The following is a 23,661-nucleotide window of genomic DNA, read 5'->3' on the forward strand; positions in this document are numbered from 1 at the left end:
CCCTTAAAATAGCCATATTAAAACACATGCTTTAAGTTTGACATTTGTGGTTGCTGTTGCTGTTAGAGAAATGGATCAAATAAACAATGGTAAACTGACTTGGTCTGGAAACAGAGCGATCGGTCCATTCCTTTTAAAGGGAAATTCAGCTTAGAATCTCACTAGGTAAGCTTTTCCCAGGAGCATAGGGGAGAGGGGAGAGCATAGCTCAGTGGTACAGACTAAGCTTTACAACTGGCTACTGGGCACTGTCGGTTAAAAGCTGTAGGTCAGGGGTGTCAAACTGGATTTCTTTGAGGGCCAGATCAGCATTGTAGTTCTTGGCAGGCCAGCTGGGGAAAGGAGATGGGACAGACGCCTCCTGCAGCACCCTGCCTGCCAAAATGGGGTGTGGAGGGGCTACATGGCCCCCCGTGCCGTTTTCGGCCTGGACAGTCTCCTGCAGCCCTTTGTTGGCCAAAACGGGGCGCGGGGAGCTGTGTATCCCCCCGTGCCCCATTTTCAGCCTGGATGGCCTCCTGCAGCACCCTGCTGGCCAAAATGGGGTGCAGGGAGGCACACGCGGCCCCCTCATGCCCCATTTTTGCTAGCAGAGGCACTATGGGCCACATTTAAGCATCCTGCAGGCCAGATCTGGCCCACGGGCCTTAAGTTTGACACCCCTGCTGTAGGTGGTAGGAAAGTCTTCTTCCCAAACCTCTGGGAAAATGTTCTAATGAAAGCTAGATGGGACAATAAAGACTACTGGTTGCATCAACTATCTCCCCTACCTTCTATATATAATCTATTTGTTCTGCTTTGTGTAAGGATAATGCAGTGATGGCGAACCTATGGCACGCGTGCCACAAGTGGCACGTGGAGCCATTTGTCAGGGCACGCGAGGCACTGCCCTGTCAGCTGGCCAGCACGCATGCGCGCACTGGCCAGCTGAGTTCACCTTTTTAAAAGCCATTTTTTGCCCTCCCCAGGCTCCAGAGGCTTTATAGGAGCCTGGGGAGGGCGAAAAGAGCCTCCCCCCCGGAGGCTTCAGGGACCATCCGGAGGCTTCCCTGATGCCTCTGGAACGCTTAAAATGACCCTCCGAGCAACCCGGAAGTCACTTCCGGTTTGCTCGCAAGGTGGTTTTAAGCGTTCCGAAGGCTTCAGGGAAGCCTCCGGATGGTCCCTGAAGCCTCCGGGGGGCGGGCAGAAGAGGCTCTTTTCGCCCTCCCCAGGCTCCTATAAAGCCTCTGGAGCCTGGGGAGGGCAAAAAAAGCATGTAAAAATGGGGGGGGGGTTGTGCGTGCATGCGCACTGGGGGGGTCGCGCGTTGCATTATGGGTACGGCATGCCCGCACACGACCCCCCTGCGCTCCCCCCTCTTGTGGCACGCGAGCCAAAAAAGGTTCGCCATAGCTGGGATAATGCATACTAAATATGTATAACCATAACACAGGAAGCCAGTTTGGTGTAATAGTTAAGGTTCCAGGCTAGAGACCAGGAGGCTGTGAGTTCTAGTCCTGCCTGGGGCACCAAGTCAGCTGAGTAAACTTCGGGCAATCACTCTCTCTCTTTCTCAGCCCTGGGAACTAGACAAGGGGAAGCTATTTCTGAAATCTCGGCAAGAGAACTGCAGGGACTTGTCCAGGCAGTTGCCAGGAGCCAACATTGATTCAAATGGCCAAAACAAAACAAAATTCTAAACAAATACAGGTTCTACGGACTGTTAAGCAATAAAAATGGATTTAAAACTAACCCTACAGTTAGAACATGGAAGGAGATAAGTAATAATCAACCATGCACTATTTTACATACCTGGAAGGATTGAAAGGTTTTTAGTATTGAAAAGTCTGCTCCACCACGAAATTAACTGAAACCAGTTAATTAACCAGAGATTCCACCAGTTTCAGAACGGTCTTCCCAGCAGTTCTGCTGAGAGATGGACAGCTTTCTTTCTTTTTCTTCGTGAACTGCTTTATCTCCTGATTTTGCATTTACTGGATATTTCTTCCTCCCACCCAGCAGCTATTTTGCACTTTGCATCTTTTACAGAATACAGAAGAACAGAGCTGGAAGGGATCTTGGAGGTCTTCCAGTCCAACCCCTTGCTCAAGCAAGAGACCCTATACCATTTCAGATAGGTGGCTGTTCAATCTCCTCTTAAAGGTCTCCAGTGGTGGAGCACCCACAATTTCTGGAGAGACAAGTCGTTCCACTGATTAATTGTTCTCACTGCTAGGAACTTCTCTTTAGTTCTAGGCTGCTTCTCTCCTTGATTAGTTTCCACCCATTGTTTCTTGTCCTGCCATCTGGTGCTTTGGAAAATGGGTTGACTACCTCCCCTCAAATACTAGAATATTACTATCATGTCACCTCTAGAGTCCTTCTTTTCTCTAGATTAAACATACCCAATTCCTCCAACTATTCTTCACATGTTTTACAATACAATACAATACAATAGCAGAGTTGGAAGGGATCTTGGAGGTCATCTAGTCCAACCCCCTGCCTAGGCAGGAAACCCTATACCGTTTTAGACAAATGGCTATCCAACATCTTCTTAAAGACTTCCAGTGTTGGGGCATTCACAACTTCTGGAGGCAGGCTGTTCCACTGATTAATTGTTCTAACTGTCAGGAAATTTCTCCTTAATTCTAAGTTGCTTCTCTCCTTGATTATTTTCCACCCATTACTTCTTGTTCTACCCTCAGGTGCTTTGGAGAATAGTTTGACTCCCTCTTCTTTGTGGCAACCCTTGAGATATTGGAACACTGCTATCATGTCTCCCCTAGTCCTTTTTTCTCTTAAGCTAAACATATACCCAGTTCCTGCAACCGTTCTTCATATATTTTAGCCTCCAGTCCCCTAATCATCTTTCTTACTCTTCTCTGCACTCTTTCTAGAGTCTCCACATCTTTTTTACATTGTGGCGACCAAAACTGAATGCAGTATTCCAAGTGTGGCCTTACCAAGGCATTATAAAGTGGTATTAACACTTCAAGTGATCTTGATTCTATCCCTCTGTTGATGCAGCCTAGAACTGTGTTGGCTTTTTTGGCAGCTGCTGCACACTGCTGGCTCATATTTAAATGGTTGTCCACTAGGATCCCAAGATCCCTCTCACAGTCACCTATACTGTACCTGTGCATTTTTGTTGCCTAAATGTAGAACCTTACTCTTTTAGTTTCCAGGTCCTTAATCATCTTAGTTGCTCTTCTTCTCCATGAACAAGAACTATCAGCTCTACATCTATGAGCAGGTCTGGCTAATGAGTGAAGGCCACCCGGGAGTATTTTTTTTTGACTGAAGATTTGGGCACCCATCTTTCAAACAAGGCATCATTATCACCCTTGGTAGAAACAACCCTGCGGTTTTGCTTTTTCTCCATACCAGGTTTTCGCTGGTCAGCCGTGAGATTTCCTGCTGGATGCCAAACTCCACTTGGGCTTCTGGGGACAACTGGAGTGTCTGGAGGAAGACTTCGTGTTGTTTCTCCATCGCTTCCTTCAAGGTCTCCATCTGGTCCTTTAGGATTTCAATTTCTTCTTCATATTCCCTTCTCTGTTCCTGGAGTTGAGCCTCAAGGAGCCTGAAGGGGGTGAGAAATGGGAAAGATGAAGGCATTTGTCACTCAGAAAATATTAGGTACCTAAGACACCCAGAAACTGCCAGGATGCCTCTCATGATGTGATGGACCAGGGCTTGGATTCATAGACCAAACTGTAGGCAGATCTTAGATAACAAAAGACATCTTCTACCATGTTTCTCCGAAAATAAGACAGGGTTATTTTAAGACACCCACGATTTCTGCTACTGGTTCGGGCTAATCGGTCCGAACTGGCTGAATACCACCTCTGACACACATAGTAGGTAGACAATACTTACATTAGGAACTAGTGGTTGCCCACACTCATTACCCATATACATATCGGTGAGGAACACTTACATTGGGAACTAAAGATTGTGAAGGAGACTCCCACTGGTTAAATTACACTGCCTGCTTGCTGGGTTACTACCACGCATCACTTCCTTCACATCAATTTTGGCTACCAAGGCAGCCAGTCCATAAGAATTAAGGGCCTTGGAGAATCTGAAGAAGCCAAAGGAATAACATCTCAAGGACATTTGCTGAGTGTTCCCCAACCTACAACCTCAAAGATTAGGGGGGACAGGGCCCAGATTGCAGACCTTGCCTCTTATACGCTGAATACAGCATTTTTTTTGCCTCCTGAAACCCCATCCCCTTCACCAAAACGGCCGTGCATAACCTTTAGGAAGCTTTCAGAGTGTTCCTAGGGGCTGGGGAGGAGAGAAATGAGTGAAAAATGGGCTGCTTTTTGCTCAATTTAGCCCCTGCCAACCTCTAGGAGCACTCTATAAGCCATCTAAAGGTTATGCATGCCCCTTTTTTTGACAAAAAACGGGCCTGTTTTCACAAAAAACGGGCTGGTTTTTGCTTGCTTTTTGCTACCCCCCACCCACCAGTAGCACTCTACAAGCCCCCTCAAGGCTATTCATGCCCTTCTTTGAAAAAAAGGGGGTCCGTTTTTGCCACAAACGGGCCATTTTTGGGAGGTCTGCAGAGTGCAAAAGCTTTTTTTAAAAATTTGCCTCTTCAAAATCTTGTTGCGTCTTATACTCCAGTGCGTCTTATACTCCGAAAAATAGGGTAGTTACTTTATGCCTCAGAATCGGTGGACAACTGGCATACATGGTCCCTTTTACCGCCACACAATCATTTCTGGTTGTGAGAAATGATTGTGTCCGGGTAACAATCCCCCATACTGGGGGCTCTTTAAGACATTTCCAGCTAAGGACAACTTTATGAATTCCCAAACTGGTGTTTAAATATAGCCCCCACCCCCCAAAAGGAAAAATATTTGGTTTTAAAATGAGGCATCCAGAAGAACGGATAATAAAAGGGGAAGAAAGGAAAAGAAAGAATGAACCAAGGAAATTAAAAACTTGTTTCTTTCTGCGGCAAAATGGAGGGTATTTTTTTACTTTCCCTAAACACATTCACAGTGTGTATTTGGCAAAACGGTGAATTAAGGAACAAACTGCATTTTTCACAAGAAAAGTGGCATGGAAAAGTGGCTTTTTGCATTTCTGGATCCGTCTCCAACGCCTCCGATAGGGAGTATGATTCATCACAGCAAAGGTTACAGCCTTCCTTCCATGTGCCTGAAGAAAAGCTTAACATTTGGTAAAGTAAATTGATTTTTAAAAGGTACCAATTACAGTTTGCCTGAAATGAAATCTCTCCCTCCCTGAATCCTTTTTCAAAGGTTCTTCAAGAACCTCTTAAAAGCTCAGTTGTTAAGAAGGAGCGGTTCTCGGATTTTAGGCCCAGCCTGACTGGCCTCTGGGGGGTAGCATGGATAGACCATATCACCCTCTGGAAAAGTGAAGAATGCCGTCTTAAAATTATCCCCTTCCCCAAAATAAAAATCCCCCTCCCCAATTTTCCCTGATTTTTCTCAACAGACCAGAAACATTATGCTTTGAGTTTTCCACTCGTGGAGAAATCGTAATGTGCATAAACATATACGCACACCAGTCTCAAGTACTCCTCGACTTAAGACCACAATTGAGCCCAAAACTTCCATTGCTAAGCAAATCAGTTGTTAAGTGAACTTTGCTCAGTTTTGTGACCTTTCTTGCCACAGTTGTTGAGCGGATCTTGCTTCCGTATTGACTTTTGATTGGCAAAAGGGGATCACATGACCCCGGGCCACTGCAACTGTCATTAATACATGCAGGTTGCCAAGTGTCGGAATTTTGATCATGTAACAAGGGGATGCTGCAATGTCGTAAGTGGGGTGGGAGGAGTGTCACTTTTTTCAATGCTGTTGCAACTTCAAATGGTCGCTAAACGAACAGTTGTAAGGCGAGGACTACCTGTAAACCATATCACAAATTATGAATATGTTTGGACTGCAACAGAGGCAGATACTGGTTCTGAGTGTGCTCAATAGCTCCAGTTGGTTTTGCCTTTTTGTTCTATATAGAATAGAGTGGAGTGGAAAGGAAAGAAGGAAAGGAAAGGAAAGGAATGGAATAGAATGGAATAACAGAGTTGGAAGGGATCTTGGAGGTCTTCTAGTCCAACCCCCTGCTCAGGCAGGAGACCCTACACCACTTCAGACAAATGGTTTTCCAGTCTCTTAAAAACTTCACAACTTCTGGATGCAAGTTGTTCCACTGATTACTTATTCTAAGTGTCAGGAAATTTCTCCTTAGTTCTAGGTTGCTTCTCTCGTTGATTAGTTTCCATCATATGACTCTCCTGTGGCTGTTACCGTTTAAGGTTGTCTTCCTGCCAATTTTACCCACCTTCAATCACAGGTGGGTCCCTGATTCCATTAGCAAATGATACCAAAAGTTTTCAAGCATGCTGGTGGCACACATCTTAAGCAAGGAGGTACAATCAAACACCTTCCCAACTAACTTCAGGTAGTTTTTGATTTACAACCATTAGTTTAGTGACAATTCAAAGTTCAAGTAGCACTGAAAAAAATGAGACTTAGGACCTTTTCCCCACAATTATGACCATTGCAGCCTGCCGACGGTCACATGATCAAAATTTGGAAGCTTGGCAACTGGCAGGTATTTATGACGGTTGCATTGTCCGGGGTTCATGTAATCACCTTTTGGACCTTCTGATAAGCAAAGTCAGTCCAGAACCCAGAGTCACTTAACAACCTTGTTACTTAGCTGACAACTGTGGCAAAATGGGGCAAGGCTCACTTAACAACTGTCTTGCTTAGCAATGGAAATTTTGGTTGTAAGTCGAGGACTACTTGTATAAGCTCTGTCTCTTACACACATCATCCTAAATCTAAGTCTGGATGACTCTCTAGACCGCTCCTATTTACACAACTGGCCTTTCAAAATTCTCCACCAAACACGTGGGCAGGAAAATCCTATTATTATTATTATTATTATTATTATTATTATTATTATTATTATTATTATTATTATTATTATTATTATTATTATTATTATTATTATTATTATTATTATTTCAAATTTTCTTCTGGGAAAAAAGAACTTCTGCAAAAGTTTCTCTAGGATAGGACTCCCCTCTCTGTGGTGAGACTAACTTTGAAATATTTTCTACATTTTCTTTCAGCGCATATCCTCTTGTGTCGCTTTTGTTTTGCTGCTTTGTTGTTGCTTTGGAAGGAATGACAAAATGGTTTACGCATTCCTTAAAAAGAAGTGATAAATAAATTATATACTTTTTCTAGCAAACTACAAAAAGTAAGTACCCCTTTCTTTCCCTTAACTCAAAGAATGAAAATAATGTCAACTCTAAATACAGTTACTTAAACATTGATCTGAGGCTTCACACTTAACATCTCCACAGCATGTAAAATAAGGTTTGTGTTACAGAAACTACTAATAAGTTGTGTTAGTGATGATGGAGATTCTTGGGAAGACAAATGGTTGAAATTGTTCTTTTAACTTTACTACCATATCAAACTGAAGATGGCAGATCACTAAGTTAAACAATACTCATTTGTATAGCTATGTAAAATAATAAATTGCAGCGGAAAGACTGATGAAGGCAGTCGTATTAAAAAATGGATGTCGGGAAAAGCCATTTTAATGTTTTTTGTTAGAAAAATCTATTAACTAAGCAAGAAGCATAACATGTTTTCAATGCATGTCATTTATCCAAAAATCTACAGGTTTGCATTTATGGGATGGATGGATGTTGTTGGATTTATTTATTGAACATAAATCTGGCTGCATAGCTCTTTAGACTTCCGATAAATGATATCTTTTACCTCAGTTGAAAATAAATGCAGCTGGGAAAAATGTAGGGTTTTTCACATATGAATGTTGATGGATACCAAGGTACTTCAAATGAACATGTGAAAATAGGAAGACTTGGTTGAGAAATGTAACTAATAAAAAGGGATAGCGTATTTTTTGGAGTATAAGACACACCAGAGTATAAGAAACACCAAGGTTTTGAAGAGGCAATTTTTTTTAAAAAAAAGTTTTTGCACTCTGCAAACCTCCCAAAAATGGCCCTCCCCCCCAAAAAAAGGCCATGAATAGCCTTTAGGAGGCTTGTAGAGTGCTCCTGGGGAGTGGGGGTAGAGCCAAAACCGAGCAAAAAACAGCCCGTTTTTCACAAAATGGGCCCGTTTTTTGTCAAAAAAGGGCATGGATCGCCTTTAGGAGGCTTATAGAGTACTCTTGGGGGCTGGGGGGGAAAGTGAGCACAAAACGGTCTGTTTTTTGCTCATTTCTGCCCACCCCAGCCTCCAGGAGCACTCTGAAAGCCTCCTAAAAGCTATGCGCGGCCAGTTTGGTGAAGTGGGCGGGGTTTCGGGAGCAAAAAATGCTGTATTCAGTATATAAGACGCAGATTTTAAGCCTCTTCTTTGAAGGAAAAAAGTGCATCTTATACTCTGAAAAATACAGTATGTAGACAGATATTCTGGCTGCAAGGTAGACTTGATTCCAGTTCTGGATCTCTATGCTTTATGGAAAACTTAATTTGATAAGTGCATAACGGATAAAGCTGTCCCTACAGAAGGCAGAGAAGTCATATAGCCTGGGGTCTTTTTATGCATATTGAGCTGTTTTAATTAAATATCCATTCTTTGTTTACTTAGAATCCTGCGGGTAATAAAAGTACAGATAGTCGTCTTTTTAACGGCTGTCTCATTAAGTGACTTTTCGCCATTACGACGATGATGAAAAAGTAACTTTACAGCCAATTCTTGCATTTATGACCAGGTGTATAAGCCAAAAGAAAACTGTAGTAAAATCATAAGCAGTTTCACTGAGTGACTGCTTCACTTAATAACTGAGTTGCCAGTCCTAATTGTGGTCACTAAATGAGGAGTACCTGTGTATGGATGGCTGAACGGACAAGCAACGCATCAAGCGGGATCCTGTGCGTGCACAATAATTATGGGTGCACGATTTTAAAAGGCCCATACAACATATTGTTTGGAAATTCAAGAGGACTCTGGCAAGGCTCCCTTGTGGTTCTGCAATCAAAATAGGTGAACATCCTCACGTCAAAAAAACCCACATTCACTTGTTGCTGAACCAGTGGTAGTAGCTGGGAGCAGCAGCCACCGTACCGGTACGGTGGCTCATTTGGGCCACCCACCGTGTTAAAACCTCTCGAATGAGGAGACGGAGGCGAATATAATACAACTGTTGTTTATTGAATAAACTGACAGGAACAACACAACGAGTCGTCTGACAGCTATTTATACCAGGAGCTGTCAGACGACGAACCAATAGGGATAAAGTATTTCTCCCGCCGGCTGGCTGGTGCGCCTGGGCCAATCAGAGGATCCCTATTCTCGACTGCCCTCTGCTGGCCAGGCTCACCGGTACACAACACCCCTTTCCCCTGGATTGCGCAGGCGTAATCGTCTAAGTACGACGGACGCCTGCGCACGCGCTGAGAGCGTCTCAAAGAAGATGGCGCCTCGCCCAGGGAAGGTGGAGTGTCGGCTCCGCTCTTGTGGCGAACAGGCCTGGCAGCGTCCTGGATGGGTCTTCCTCCCGGCAATGCACCGACGGCCAATGGTAAGTGAGCCAGCGCACCGGGGGGGGCTGTTGCGAGGTCGGAGCTAGTGGCGTTTGGACGGTCGAGCCGGCAGGCGGCGTCGTTAGGGCCTGGTTGCTTTTCTGCAGGTGTGTTGTGTTCAGGTCCCTCTGGTCGCCGACGCAACTGGCTTATATGCCGCCGCCAATGTCTGCCATCATCGAGGAGGACCCTGTAAGAACAGGGCCCCGTGATGTCAGTCACTTTGCCAGGTAGCCACTTCGGCTCGCCGGTGTAGTTGCGAGCGAATACCCCCTCACCCACCAGAAAAGACCTGGGAGGGGAAGGAAGGACAGGAAAAGAAGGGTGGTAGAGAGGGTGGAATCGGTCTAGCAGGGAACGAATACGGCGACCCAGCAATAGTTCCGCTGGGCTTTTGCCCGTAGCGGGGCAAGGGGTGGAGTGCTGGGAACGGAGGTAGGTGGAGATGCGGAGTGGCCAGGGAAGGGTGGCCATACGGGCCAGGGCTTCCTTAGCGGAGCGAACCGCTCGTTCGGCCAGGCCGTTGCCCGCAGGGTGGTAGGGGGCAATCGGGGCATGTCGGATGCCCAAGGAGGCAAGGTAGGACTGGAATTCGGTGGAGGAAAATTGGGGACCGTTATCGGAAACGATAACGTCCGGAAGACCATGGGTGTTAAATAGGGAGTCAAGGATGCGGATAGTGGCCGAAGAGGTTGAGCTGGGCATAGGAAACAGCTCAACCCACTTCGACCAGGCATCCACCAGAAGGAAGAATAGGCGGCCCTCAATGGGCCCCATGAAGTCGACGTGGAGTCGGCTCCATGGGCCCATGGGGAGTTCCCACTCCCTAGGCGGGGAAGAAGGCGGCGCGGAGCGCACCTGCTGGCAAGGGGTGCAGCGTTGGACGTAGGCGGCGATGTCCGCATCCATGGACGGCCACCAGACATAGCCGCGGCCGAGGCTTTTCATCCTGACTATGCCAGGGTGGCCGTCATGGAGGCGAGACAGGACAGCTGGCCGCAGGGAAGAGGGGACAACCACGCGGTTTCCCCACAGGAGGCAATCCTGCATGATGGAAAGCTCCAGGCGGCGGCGGAAAAAAGGGGAGAGTTGGGGATCATTGGAGACTGCAGACCAGCCCCGGGAGACAGCGGTCATTGCACGGTGCAGGATGGGGTCAGTTCGGGAGGCCTGCGCGATGTCCAAAACGGACATCGGTAGGGAGAGGTCGGCCAGGAGGTTAATAGAGTGGACAGGGGCTGGATCAGTGACAGGAAGAGGCAGAGGGCAGCGGCTCAACGCGTCAGCGTGAGCAATGTGGCCGCCAGGCCGGTAGGACAATGTGTAGGAGTAGGACGATAGGAATTCTGCCCAACGGGACATGCGGGGGGATAGAATGGGGGGTGTGGGACGGTCCCCTGCAATAATGCCCAGTAGGGGCTTGTGATCGGTGATCAGGGAGAAGGGGCGGCCATATAAGTAATAATGAAAACGTTTTACTCCCGCAACGGCAGCAAGAGCCTCCTTATCCAGCTGGCTGTAATTTCGCTCAGTTCTGGATAAGGTGCGGGAGTAAAAAGCTATGGGCGCTTCAGAGCCATCAGGGTACGAATGGCTAAGAACAGCCCCGACCCCAAAGGGGGAAGCGTCACAGGCCAGGGTTAGAGGTAAACGCTCGTCATACTGGGCGAGGACTGGTGGGGCAGTGAGTGAGCGCTTGACAGCCGCGAGCGCATGCGCTTCGCGGCTGGACCAGACCCATGGGGTGGAAGAGTCTAGTAAACGGTGAAGGGGTTCGGCCAGGGAAGCTTTGTGGGGAATAAAGGAGGAATAGAAATTAAGGAGGCCAAGGAAGGCTTGGAGCTCCACTTTGTTGGAAGGAGTGGGGGCGGAGAGAATGGCTTCGACCTTTGATGGGTCAGGGTGGATGCCGTTGGCATCGATGAGGAAGCCGAGGAAGGTGACAGAGGGAACGCCGAGCTGGCATTTTGAAGGTTTGAGGTGCAAGCCGGCGGAACGGAATTTTTGTAGGACCAGACGTAGGGTTTTGATGAGTTCTGATTGGTTGGGGGCGGCAATCAGAACATCATCAAAATAGGGGGTGACCCCGGGAATGCCATGGAGCAACCGCTCCATGAGTCCCTGGAAAATGCCGGGGGCCACGCTCACGCCAAACTGAAGGCGGCGACATTTGAAAGCGCCGCGGTGTGTGACGATTGTTTGCGCAAGCGCGGTCGACTCGTCGACAGGCAGTTGCTGGTACGCCTGCGCGAGGTCCAGCTTTGCGAATATGCGACCCTGGCCCAGAGTGTGCAGGACGTGCTGCACCACCGGCACAGGGTAGGGGTGTGATTGGAGGGCTTTGTTAAGTGTTGATTTGAAGTCCGCGCAGATCCTAATAGATCCGTCGGACTTCAAAGGCACGACTATGGGAGTCTCCCAGGGGGAGAAATCAACGGGTTCTAAAATGCCCTGGCCGATTAGTTTGTCCAGTTCGGCGTCGACTTTTGCTTTTAAAGCAAAGGGAAGTCGGCGGGCCTTCAAACGGATTGGAGGAACTGACGGGTCGAGGTTGAGGGAGATAGGAGAGCCGGTATAGCAGCCTAAAGAGGGGGAGAAAACATCGGAGAAGTCGGAAAGGAGGGAGGAGATAGAGGGCGGGGTAACAGGAGGGAGGGGTGAAAGTGAGTTAACCCCAGCAATAGAAAGGCCGAGGGCCTTAAACCAGTCCAGTCCTAGAAGGGAAGCGAGGGGGTTTTTTACAATTAGCAAGGGAAGCTTTGCCTTGCGAGAACCCAAAGAGATGTTAAAGGGTCGGCAGCCCAATAGGTCTATGACATTTCCCTGATAGTCGCGTAAGCGGCAATCAGGGGGTTGTAGATGGTGAAGTTTAACCCAAGGCAGTAAGGAGTTAAGGGTGGCCCATGACATAACGGATCGGGCCGACCCTGTGTCCACTTCCATAGGGCAGGGCACCCCCTCAATGGAGATTAGGAGGTGCAGCTTACCTCGGCCCTCCAAAGTTGAGGAGGCCGAGTCTACAAGCCATTCAGGGTAGGCTTCAGCTGGGTCCCCCACGGAGAGGGAGTGCTGACGGCGGGAAGACGTAGAAGGTGGCTGACGGGCTGGAGGAGGTTGCGGCAGAGGGCTGCGGCGGTTCTGTTGGCCGGAACGGCAAACTGCAGCGAGGTGGCCTTTCCTGCCGCATTGGTGGCACAGGGCTTGCCGGAACCTGCACTGGGAGCGTTGGTGGCGGCCGCCACAACTGAGGCACTGCCGTCCATCCCGGGTGGAGAGGGTTTGAAGGCGATCGGCAGTTTGGTCTACCTCAGCATGAAAGGTAGAAGCGGTAGATGGAGCGTAGGCAGAAGAAGGTGCCGCGTAGGGAGATGGCGGCAAGTAAGCGGCATGCGGGTGCTGACTGAGGTGGCTGAAATCCGGTGTGGATTGATCAGCCATTTCATAAGCCCTGGCATCATCTACCGCAATCTTTAGAGTTAACTCAGGGCGAGCTAGGATGCGGCGATGGAATTTTATGTCTCGTAGCCCATAGATAAATTGTTCGAGCAACGCGTCTTCCAAGTCACTAAATTCACAGAGACTTGCCTCAGCGCGGAGAGCGGCCACGTACTGGGCAATGGTTTGGCCCTCCTTTTGAATGCACCGGCGGAAATATTGCCGCCGGGCAAAACGAGACGGGGCGGGCTCGTAGTGTTGCTTGAGGCGAGCCAGGAGTTCGTCCCAGGGCAGCGAATTGGCAGGATCGGGAGCAGCGAGAGCCCTTGCAGTGGCGAACATCTCCCTCCCGCAGTAGTTCAGGAAGATTCCGCGCTTTCGTTCCTGGGTGAGGCTGACGAGATCGTGCGCTACGAGGAAGCAGTCGAACCTCTCGAGGAACGCTTCCCAAGCCTCAGCCTCTGGCCGGAACGGCGAAAAGGCAGCATTTGAAGCCATTTGCGGCACTGTATAGGGTTCCACGTCGCCCGTCCTCGTCGCCAGTGTTAAAACCTCTCGAATGAGGAGACGGAGGCGAATATAATACAACTGTTGTTTATTGAATAAACTGACAGGAACAACACAACGAGTCGTCTGACAGCTATTTATACCAGGAGCTGTCAGACGACGAACCAATAGGGATAAAGTATTTCTCCCGCCGGCTGGCTGGTGCGCCTGGGCCAATCAGAGGATCCCTATTCTCGACTGCCCTCTGCTGGCCAGGCTCACCGGTACACAACACACCCCACCCGCGTTCCATGCCTATTTTTAAAGCAACCGGCCAATTACGCGCACGCGCACAGTGTGCAGCGCCTGTGCAACCTCTGACAAGCAGTTGGGTGTCGCAGGGGTGGTGGAGTGCGCATGCGTGCGCAGCGCACGTGCACAACTAGGACACCTGGTCCCATTCGTAGCATACCGGTAGCAGAGGAGCCCACCACTGTGCTGAACCATCCAATCAACATGACAGCTAATCCTCGACTTACGACCACTTGTTTAGTGACTGTTCGAAGTTGCAACGGCACTGAAAAAAGTGATTAGTCACACTCATGACTGTTGCAGCATCCTTGTGGTCGTGTGATCAAAATTCAGATGCTTGGCAATTGGCATGTACTTGTGATGGTTGCAGTGCCCTGGGGTCATTTGATCCCCTTCTGTGAACTTCTGACAAGCAAGTCAATAGAGAAGTCTGATTAACTTAACTAACTTAATGTTACTAACTTAACAACTGCACAGATTCACTTAGTAGATTCACTGGTAGCGCCTCATAAGGGCCCCTTTCCAGGGTTACAGGAGAAGACGGTCAATGGTTTTGAAGGCGGAAGAGGGCTCTACGCCCCAACAGCAGATAAAGTGGCAGAACCATCTTCTAGAAGGGAAACTCTGATTACAAACCTCCACTGCCTTGTGGATATATCCACTACTGGAAAAGGCTTCAGGAATCAACCTCGAGGCAAAATCCGTAGCCAGAGTCCCGGAAGCAGTTCGTGACTGTGTACAACCACGTTCTGGTAACTCCTCTGATGCAGCTGGAACCAATCGTATCGGCTCTGCCATTCCACTGGACTATTTCAGTGACGTGGAGAGGGGGAATCTGCTGTTTGGGTAACAGTCTATCCTCCATATTACCGTATTTTTCGGAGTATAAGATGCACCGGTGTATAAGACGCACCAAGATTTTGAAGAGATAAGTAAGAAAAAAAAGTTTTTGTCCTCCCTGGCCCCCAGAAGCACTCTGCAGGCTTCAGCAGGGCTGGGGGAAGGCAAAAACGCCCCCATTTTTCACTGAAACTGGGCATTTTTCCCTTCCCCCAGCCCTGCTGAAGCCTGCAGAGTGCTTCTGGGGAGTGGGGGAAGGCAAAAACAACCCCATTTTAGTGAAAAACCGCTCGTTTTTTGGCCATTTTCACAAAAATGGGATGCGCGGCGGGACTTCGGGAGGCCAAAAATGGCTGTATTAGGTGTATAAGACACAACAACATTTCCACGCTCTTTTAGGGGAGGGGTAAAGGTGTGTCTTATAAAAATACAGTAATCTACCCAGGCTTCGTGCTGGAGAGGACACTCCTGCTTTGACCTCTTTCCAGAGCACGATATCATAGTCTTTTGAGATTGAAGGATGCCAGTGCTGATTCACTTAATGATTATGGCAAGAAAGGTCGTAAAATGGAGCAAAATTCACTTAACTGTCTTGCTTAGCAATGGAAATGTTGAGCTCAATTGTGGTTGTAAGTGCTACCTGTATCTACCAAACTACATCAGCTGCCACCTTGTGATTCATCTTAAAGCAAATGCACATATTAGAGCTAGTCACTGACCTTAACCTAAGTGACAAGGATGAGTGTAAAATAATAATAATAATAATAATAATAATAATAATAATAATAATAATAATAATAACAACAACAACAACAACAACAACAACAACAAACTGGTGGGAACATAAGCCTGAAAAAGTCATCGAAAATCAGATGGTCAAGATCCTGTGGGATTTTCCTATACAAACGGACAAAATACTGGCGCATAACACACCAGACATCACACTGGTTGAGAAAAATAAGGTTACAATCATAGACATCGCAATACCAGGTGATAGCAGGGTCGAGGAGAAGGAACATGAAAAAGTCGCGAAATACCAGGACTTAAAAATTGAAATTCAACGATTATGGCACAAACCAGCAGTGGTAATTCCAGTGGTAATCGGCACACTGGGTGCTATTCCAAAAGCACTGGAATTACATTTAAAACAGTTAAAAATTGACAAAATCACCATCAGTCAAATGCAAAAAGCTGCACTGCTTGGATCTGCACGTATATTACGAAAATACGTTACGACGTCCTAGGCCCCTGGGTGGGGCCCGACTAGTAATCAATGCCAAATCCGGCGAAACAACTGGCCGCTGTGATACAATCGTATAATAATAATCATCATCATCATCATCATCATCATCATCATCATCATCATCATCATCATCATCATCATCATCATCATAGCAGCAGCAGCAGCAGCCAGTGTTTACAAGTCTGTGAATTGTACCCATTTTTAGCATCAGGAAAAAGTGAGGGGAGAAAATAATAGCCCACAAAGAGCAGAAAAGGAAGGAAAATTTGACCTGGCTACTTGCTTTAGACCCTGATAGGCCAAGCCGAGTTCTCCATCTTCATTCAGGTACCCCCAGTCCTCAGTCTTGCTAGAAAGAAAGGACAGAGGAAAGGGAAGGAAGAGGAAGACAGAAAGCAAAGACAAAAAGTAATAATCAGATGCAGATCAAAGGGAGAAAGGAGCAAGCACCGTGACTGATTCACAAACCTGTGAGCAGGAACCACAAATGATACTGCTATGTGCAGTTTCATTCCCACAGTTCACTTATGGGGGTCTAGGACAACTCGCTGCAGACAACTAACCTTGGGACATCTCAAAGTTGTATTAACAGTTTCATTCAGTTACTTCAAGGAGAGAAGCAAGTTAGAACTAAGGAGAAATTTACTGACAGTTAGAACAATTAATCAGTGGAACGACTTGCCTCCAGAAGTTGTGAATGCCCCAACACTGGAAGTTTTCAAGAAGAGATTGGACAACAATTTGTCTGAAGTGGTGTAGGGTTTCCTGCCTAAACAGGGGGTTGGACTAGAAGACCTCCAAGATCCTTTCAACTCTGCTATTCTATTCTATTCTATTCTATTCTATTCTATTCTATTCTATTCTATTCTATTCTATTCTATTCTATTCTATTCTATTCTATTCTATTCTATTCCATTCCATTCCATTCCATTCCATTCCATTCTACTTTTATTACTGGTGACCACATGTTCGTCAAAATTATTGTACCTCTTGTATTTCTGGGTTGACTTTCTTTATTTTATCATTACTGGCCAGAGTTCCGTCGAAATTAATTTAATTTTTGTATTTGTTGAATTGTCCCGCAATGGAGCTGTCTCGGAGCAAGTTGGCTGTGGTGAGTTGGCTACTGTGGCAAGTTGTCCCCTTTTCCACTCGTGGATGAGTGTGCTTACATTTTCAGAACAGCAGTAGGGGAACGATGGCCCTTTTATGACTTGTGGACTTCAACTCCCAGAATTTCTGAGCCGGGAATTCTGGGAGTTGAGGTCCACAAGTCATAAAAGGGCCATCATTTCCCCACCCTTGTTTTAGATCAACCACATAAAGTTATGGTACCGAAGGAAGGTCATAGCGAAGCCAAGAGAAGACCATTGTGAGGGAAAGGCTCACTAAAAGCTCAATCGAAGCACTTGGAGATAGAATCAACCCAATAAACTTTATTGGAAAATCCTTGAAGTGAGTTATTGGGCTCCCTGCCAACAGATTGCGAGAGAAAGACTGGAGAAAGGTCCTGATATTAATATACTTTGACAATAACATTGAAGTGGCTAGATAATAGAAAGATAAGGGGATAATGTAATCGCCCTGTGTCATTTTGTCCTGCTTCGATAAGCTATTCAATTTGATAAGCTTTGATAACTTTTCAAAAAGCGAGTGCTATGATAAGCGTTTTATTTTTTACTCAATTATTCAATCAAGTGTTTATGGGCGGCATCAAAGGTTTGGTGTTTATTTGCCTTCTGCTTACTTTCTATTGACTCTCTAGGTCAGGGGTGTCCAAACTTGGGAACTTTAAGACTTGTGGACTTCAACTCCCAGAATTCCCCAGCCAGACCCGTTTCCCACAGAAATGGGAGCCACAAAGGTCCTAACCGGAAGCCCCCTGTTCAATTCTGGAGCTGACCGGAGGTTCAGTTCCCCCACCATAGAGTCTCCTCATAGTGCGGCATACTTTTTCCCCTACCTGTCATAACCGAAAGCCCTATCAATTGTGGAGACAACTGGAAAACCCTCCCCTTGCCATAGAGTCTTCTCCTGGCGCACTGTGCTTCTCTCCCCCTCCCCCACCGGAAGCTCCTCTCAAAATTGTGGTGCCGACCGGTGATGGAGCTGCAGCAGAGGGAGGAAAGAGCCACATGCGGCTTCAGAGCCGCAGTTTGCTGACCCCTGTTCTAGGTCGATCACCGCTCTGGGTGTTAAGTTATGCGTCTATCCAGGGGTGAAATTCAGCAGGTTCTGAAGAACCGGTAGCGGAAAATTTGAGTAGTTTGGAGAACTGGCAAATGCCACCTCTGGCTGACCCCAGAGTGGGGAGGGAATGGGGATTTTGCAGTATCCTTCCCTTGCCACGCCCACAAAGCCACGCCCACAGAACTGGTAGTAAAAAAAATTTAATTTCACCACTACATCTATTCTATCCTAATTTTATCAAAAGCTGTAATACCTTTCCACATAATGCTATACTGGTAATCCTCGCTTAATTACTGTTTGATTAGTGCCATTTAGAGTTAAGGTGGATCTCCCTAGAGCTGCTTATAACCCATGTTCGAAGTTCTGATGGACGCACCCCTACTGCAGTCACGGGAATTACATTTTGGGTGTTTGGAAACTGGCTTGCATTTATAGCCATTTGCAGCATCTTGCGGCCATGTAACTCCAATTCTTGGCTTCTTTTTTTTTTATTGGTTTCTGGCTTTTACTTCCAGATTCTGCCAAAAGAAAGTCCTCGATTTATGACCACAATTGAGCCCCAAATTTCCATTGTTAAGTGAGACATTTTAAAAGTGAGCTTTGCTCCATTTTACAATACTTCCTGCCGCAGTTGTTAAGTGAATGACTGCAGTTGTTAAATTAGTCAAATTGTTGTTAATCTGGCTTCCCCCCACCCCCTGACTTTGCTTCCCAGGAGATAACAAAAGGAGATCACGTGGCCCTGGGATGCTGCAACCGTCATAAATATGAGTCAGTTGCCAAGCATCCGAATTTTGATCACGTCACCATGGGAATGCTGCAAAGGTAAAAAGTGTGAGAAACGTTCCTAAGTCACTTTTTTTCAGGGCTGTTGCAACTTTGAACAGTCACTAAATGAACTGTTGTAAGGTGAGGACTACCTGTACTCCCTGGGGGAAATGGGTTTGCTTAAGAACAAGGGCGTTCGCTCAATGACTGTGGTGTTGGTTTAACAACTGCAGCGTTTGCTTAACAATCACTGCAAAAGAATGTTACAAAAGTGAGTGCAGTCACATGGCAACCATAATGACCATCACGATTTATGACTGTAATTCCAGCATCAATTACGGCCATAAGTCAAGGACTACCTGTGTGTACTGTACTTACTAAATGTAGAATGCTGTGCACCAGGCAACTTTTGATTAGAGGGTGACAGTGAAAAAGCCCTATCTTGAAAAACTGAACTTGAATGAGCTTTCTGGGTATTTTCAAAGTCTTTCATAATGATCCAATGTGCACAGGTACATCAAAACACCGAAATGGTCAATAGGAGGGAAAACATTAATTGTAAAGATACACCGAAACTGAACTGCTTTATGTTGTTTGACGGAATTTTTAGTTCCTGTGTTGTTTTAAGTCATGTGTTTGTTTTTGTTGATGTGTCTCAGGGGTGGGTTCCTGCCAAATCTACAGTGTCATTTAGAACCGGTTGCAACTCCCTCCCCCCGCCCGTCCAGACATCATCAAGATGAAGAGCGAGAGGAGGAATTCTGGGAGCTGTAGTCCACAAGTCTTAAAGCTGTCAAGTTTGAACACCCCTGAGTTTTTTTTTCTAAAGGGTTAGAGGTGCAAGGGTCTTGTAACTTGACAGCTTTAAGACTTGCGTGCTTCAAATGCCAGAGTTTCTGAGCCAACATTTTGGTTGCTAAGCAAGAGGGTTGTTAAGTGAGTTTCACCACATTTTACAAGTTGGCCACGCCCACCCAGTCACATGGCTGGCAAGCCACTCCCATCCGGTCACATGGCTGGTAAGCCACTCCCACAAAGCAGGCCACACCTACAGAAGCTGTTCTAAAAAATTTTGAAACCCACCACTGTTAAGAGGTGTGAACTTCAACTCCCAGAATTCCAGCTGAAGGGCACAGGAGCACGAACTTCTCTGAATCTCTTTAAAGCAACTATATATCTGCAGCTGCTTCATAGTCCCAGCTGCTTTAAAGAGTTGCAGGTACAATGTCGAGGGTCCCACAGGTCAAAGCACCTTTCTATACTCCTATTTACAACATTGCAGTTCTCTAACATACTAGTCTGGAGTATTGGGGGGACCTTCAAATTGCCAACTTTAAGACTGGTAGACTTCAACTCCCAGAACTCCCCAGCCAGCATGGCTGACTGAGGAATTCTGGGAGTGGAAGTCCACATCAGTGGTGGGATTCAATTTTTTTTTACTACCTCTTCTGTGGGCATGGCTTGGTGGGCGTGGCAGGGTAAGGATACTGTAAAATCCCCATTTCCTCCCAATCAGCTGGGACTCGGGAGGCAGAGAATAGATGGGGGTGGAGCCAGTCAGAGGTGGTATTTACCGGTTCTCCGAACTACTCAAAATTTCCACTACGGATTCTCCAGAATTGGTCAGAACCTGCTGAATACCACCTCCGGTCACGATAGATTGTGAATCCAGAAGTGAACGGACCTGTGAATGAGTTGCAAGTCAATGTGAGGGAAAACTCAGCCGAAGAAATGTTTGCAGAGTTGACCAAAATAACTGTAGCAAACAGATAAAAATCTGTGAGCAAGGAGACTTGTAGGCCAACAAAAGAAAAATCAATATATATACAAGGGAATGACTAACATTTACAGAGAAGAAATGGTTAGGGACAACTGTAGCTATAGATTTGCTTTGTTTCCGTATTTTACAAGGTTGACACCCCAAACAACGATCAAAAGAATGCTAACTGAAACCTCTCCACTTAAAGTAGTAAAGGTTTTTCAGGAAAAGGTTCCAGGTTTCGTTCTTTTCAAGGTTCTAGGTAAGATCCTTGCTTCATAAACAGCTAACTTTAAATGGCACTAATATTAATATGAGAGAGAGAGAGAGAGAGAGAGAGAGAGAGAGAGAGAGAGAGAGAGAGAGAGACAGAGACAGAGACAGAGACAGAGACACAGAGAGAGAGAGACAGAGAGAGAGACAGAGAGAGAGAGACAGAGACAGAGAGAGAGAGACAGAGACAAAGAGACAGAGAGAAAGACAGAGACAGAGAGACAGACTCTAATGGTTAAGCCAGCAGGCTAGTTCTCAAAACTGAAGAAGCTTCTTGGATGAAAAGCAAACTGTCTTCAAGGAAAAAAGAAAACCAAGAAACTTTGTCTTTTGAAAAGCACTCTTGGTGCACTTAAGTTTGTAAACCTTTCTCCACAATGAGACTTAAAAAGAATTCAGTTCCTCTTATTATTTAGGATGGTTGCCAGATACTGCAAAAAAGTTCTCCAGAAGTTCCCCGCAACACATGAAGAGTACAATACAAAGATACGTCGCCAAGAAATATAAGTCCACAAACAGGCACACCACATTTAGCCCAGGGGTGGGTTCCTACCGGTGTTGGTACCAGTTCACTTCATGTGTGCTTCGTGCGCGTGCACACTTCACTGTAAATTGTTCTGTGCACGCGCAAAGAAGAAAAAAAACTACTAATAATCGGGGAACCAGTTCGGAGGCGTGGCCAGCCTGGGTGGCTGCCGGTTCTGCGACCCAGGCCAAATTACCACTACTGGTTCGCCCGAATTGAGCAAACTGGTAGAAACCCACCTCTGCTTTAGCCCAGATAGGTGATGTTTTTATAAGAGGAAGTAATGTATGTTTCTTTAACAGGATTGTCATTGTTGATTATCTGCTCTGGTGACCCTCCTCCCAATTAATTTAATGAGTTTAAAGAGGCCCCAATTCTAATTTTTTTGACCTTTCATAGTGGATAGATCAAGACAGCTTACCGGTTAGTTTGACACATTCCATGGTAGGCCTCAATTGCATCTTCTGGATCCACGTGCTTGTCACTATTGGGCCAACTGGTCTGCGTCTTGAGGTTTGATTCCTTAAAAAAAGTCAAAAGATCAATATTTTGCCTCATAACATTATTGCTATTTTCCATAACATGTTGGTTGCGCATGTGCTAATTTGGGTTTGCAAGCACATTTAACACAGCCACAAAAAGAAATGAAAAGCAACAGAAAGCTAACAGAAAAAGCCCAAGTAATACAACCTAAAGGAAGTTAAAAAGAATGAGAAAGAGAGAGAGACTGGGGATAGATTTAAAAACTTGGCTTAATTCTCTTCCCTCTCCTCTAAAGAATGCTGCATTTTAAAGACAGCAGTGAGGATTCTCTGTTGAAATATACCAAATAATCCATTTCACAAAATCACTGCTCCCAAATGTAGGAGCAGGGATATACTGTATGATACCAACATAAAACCAATGTGTTTGCCGCCTTACAAGGAGAAGAAATCAGTGATATTAACACTGGGATCTAAGGATAAAGGTTTCTCTGTCCAGCTGTGTCTCATCTGTGACCAGCGTTGTCTGAAGACATTTTCCATGGTCATGTGGCCAGCATGGCTATACGCCAAAGGTGCATGGAACATTATTACTTTCTCACCAGTGGTACCTATTGATCTACTTGCAAGTGCATGCTTTCAAACTGCTAGGTGGGCAAGAGCTGGGAAAGGAACAGGAGCTCACCCCATTACAATGTAACCCTTCTAGGAGGGCTTAAAGCAGAAAGTGAAATGGAGAAAGTTATAAAATTCATCACAGTACTGGAAGAAATATACCAGGTATAGCCAAAGTCATCCTCAGGAATTAGTCTTTGTATTAGTTCAGTTGTTGCAGATAGAGAAAAGTGACACTTGGCAGAATTTTACTCGTGCGGTTTATATTCTTTCCTCCTCAATTCTCCTATTTAAATAATAATAATCCCGAGATGCAACCCTAAAGAAGAAATTCTGTGGTTCTGTAAAGTAATCCAAATATTAATCCTACACATTCACCACAATGCTGACAATCTCTTAAGAGTAGCAAAAAGCTTTAGAAAATGAAAATTGTCAATGCAAATACTGTGGAAGAGTATCCTTCTTACAATTTAGGGGAAGGATTAACTTTGATATTGCTTGAGGATAAGCCTAAGGATAAGCAAATCAATTAACACCCATTTCATTTTCTTAACCGCATTAGCATTTTTTTCAATTAACAAAATGTTTGCTAACATTTATGTGTGTATGTATTTGTGCGTGTGTGTATTTGTGTTTGTGTAGATCTATCATCTATCTATCTATCTATCTATCTATCTATCTATCTATCTATCTATCTATCATCTATCTATCTATCATCTATCTATCTATCTATCTATCTATCTATCTATCTATCTATCTATCTATCTATCTATCTCTCATGTATCTATCATGTATCTATAATCTCTCTCACACACACATCTATCATTCATTCATCCATCCATCCATCCATCCATCCATCCATCCATCCATCCATCCATCCATCCATCCATCATCATCTTGTCTGTCTGTCAGTCTCTGTCTGTCTGTCTTTCTCTCTGTCTGTCTCTGTCTCTGTCTGTCTGTCTGTCTGTCTGTCTGTCTGTCTGTCTGTCTATCTATCTATCTATCTATCTATCTATCTATCTATCTATCTATCTATCATCTATCTATCTATCATCTGCCCATCTCTCTATCCAAAGTGACTTTGGATGACTTTGAATACATGTTTCTCTGATGTTTATACAGGAGTTATTAATATTATTATTTAAATGTACATGCCTAAATGCCTTTTTAAAAATACAAATT

At 45.7% G+C, this 23,661-nt stretch overlaps 1 protein-coding gene across 4 annotated transcripts in view; it reads right to left on the reverse strand.

Moving 5' to 3' along the window:
- The window catches only part of MYO5B (myosin VB), a 330,461-nt gene that overhangs the window by 28,644 nt on the left and 278,156 nt on the right, over positions 1 to 23,661 (reverse strand). For all 4 annotated transcript variants that reach the window (XM_081942523.1, XM_081942520.1, XM_081942522.1 and 1 more), the window contains 2 exons: positions 21,801 to 21,901; positions 3,367 to 3,565 (listed from right to left, as the gene is read on the reverse strand). In XM_081942523.1, the coding sequence (XP_081798649.1) occupies positions 3,367 to 3,565; positions 21,801 to 21,901 (300 nt within the window). The remainder of the gene's footprint in view (positions 1 to 3,366; positions 3,566 to 21,800; positions 21,902 to 23,661) is intronic.

This window comes from Natrix helvetica (genome assembly GCF_964273705.1).
Source record: "Natrix helvetica genome assembly, chromosome: 2".
Classification (NCBI taxonomy): Eukaryota; Metazoa; Chordata; class Lepidosauria; order Squamata; family Natricidae; genus Natrix; species Natrix helvetica.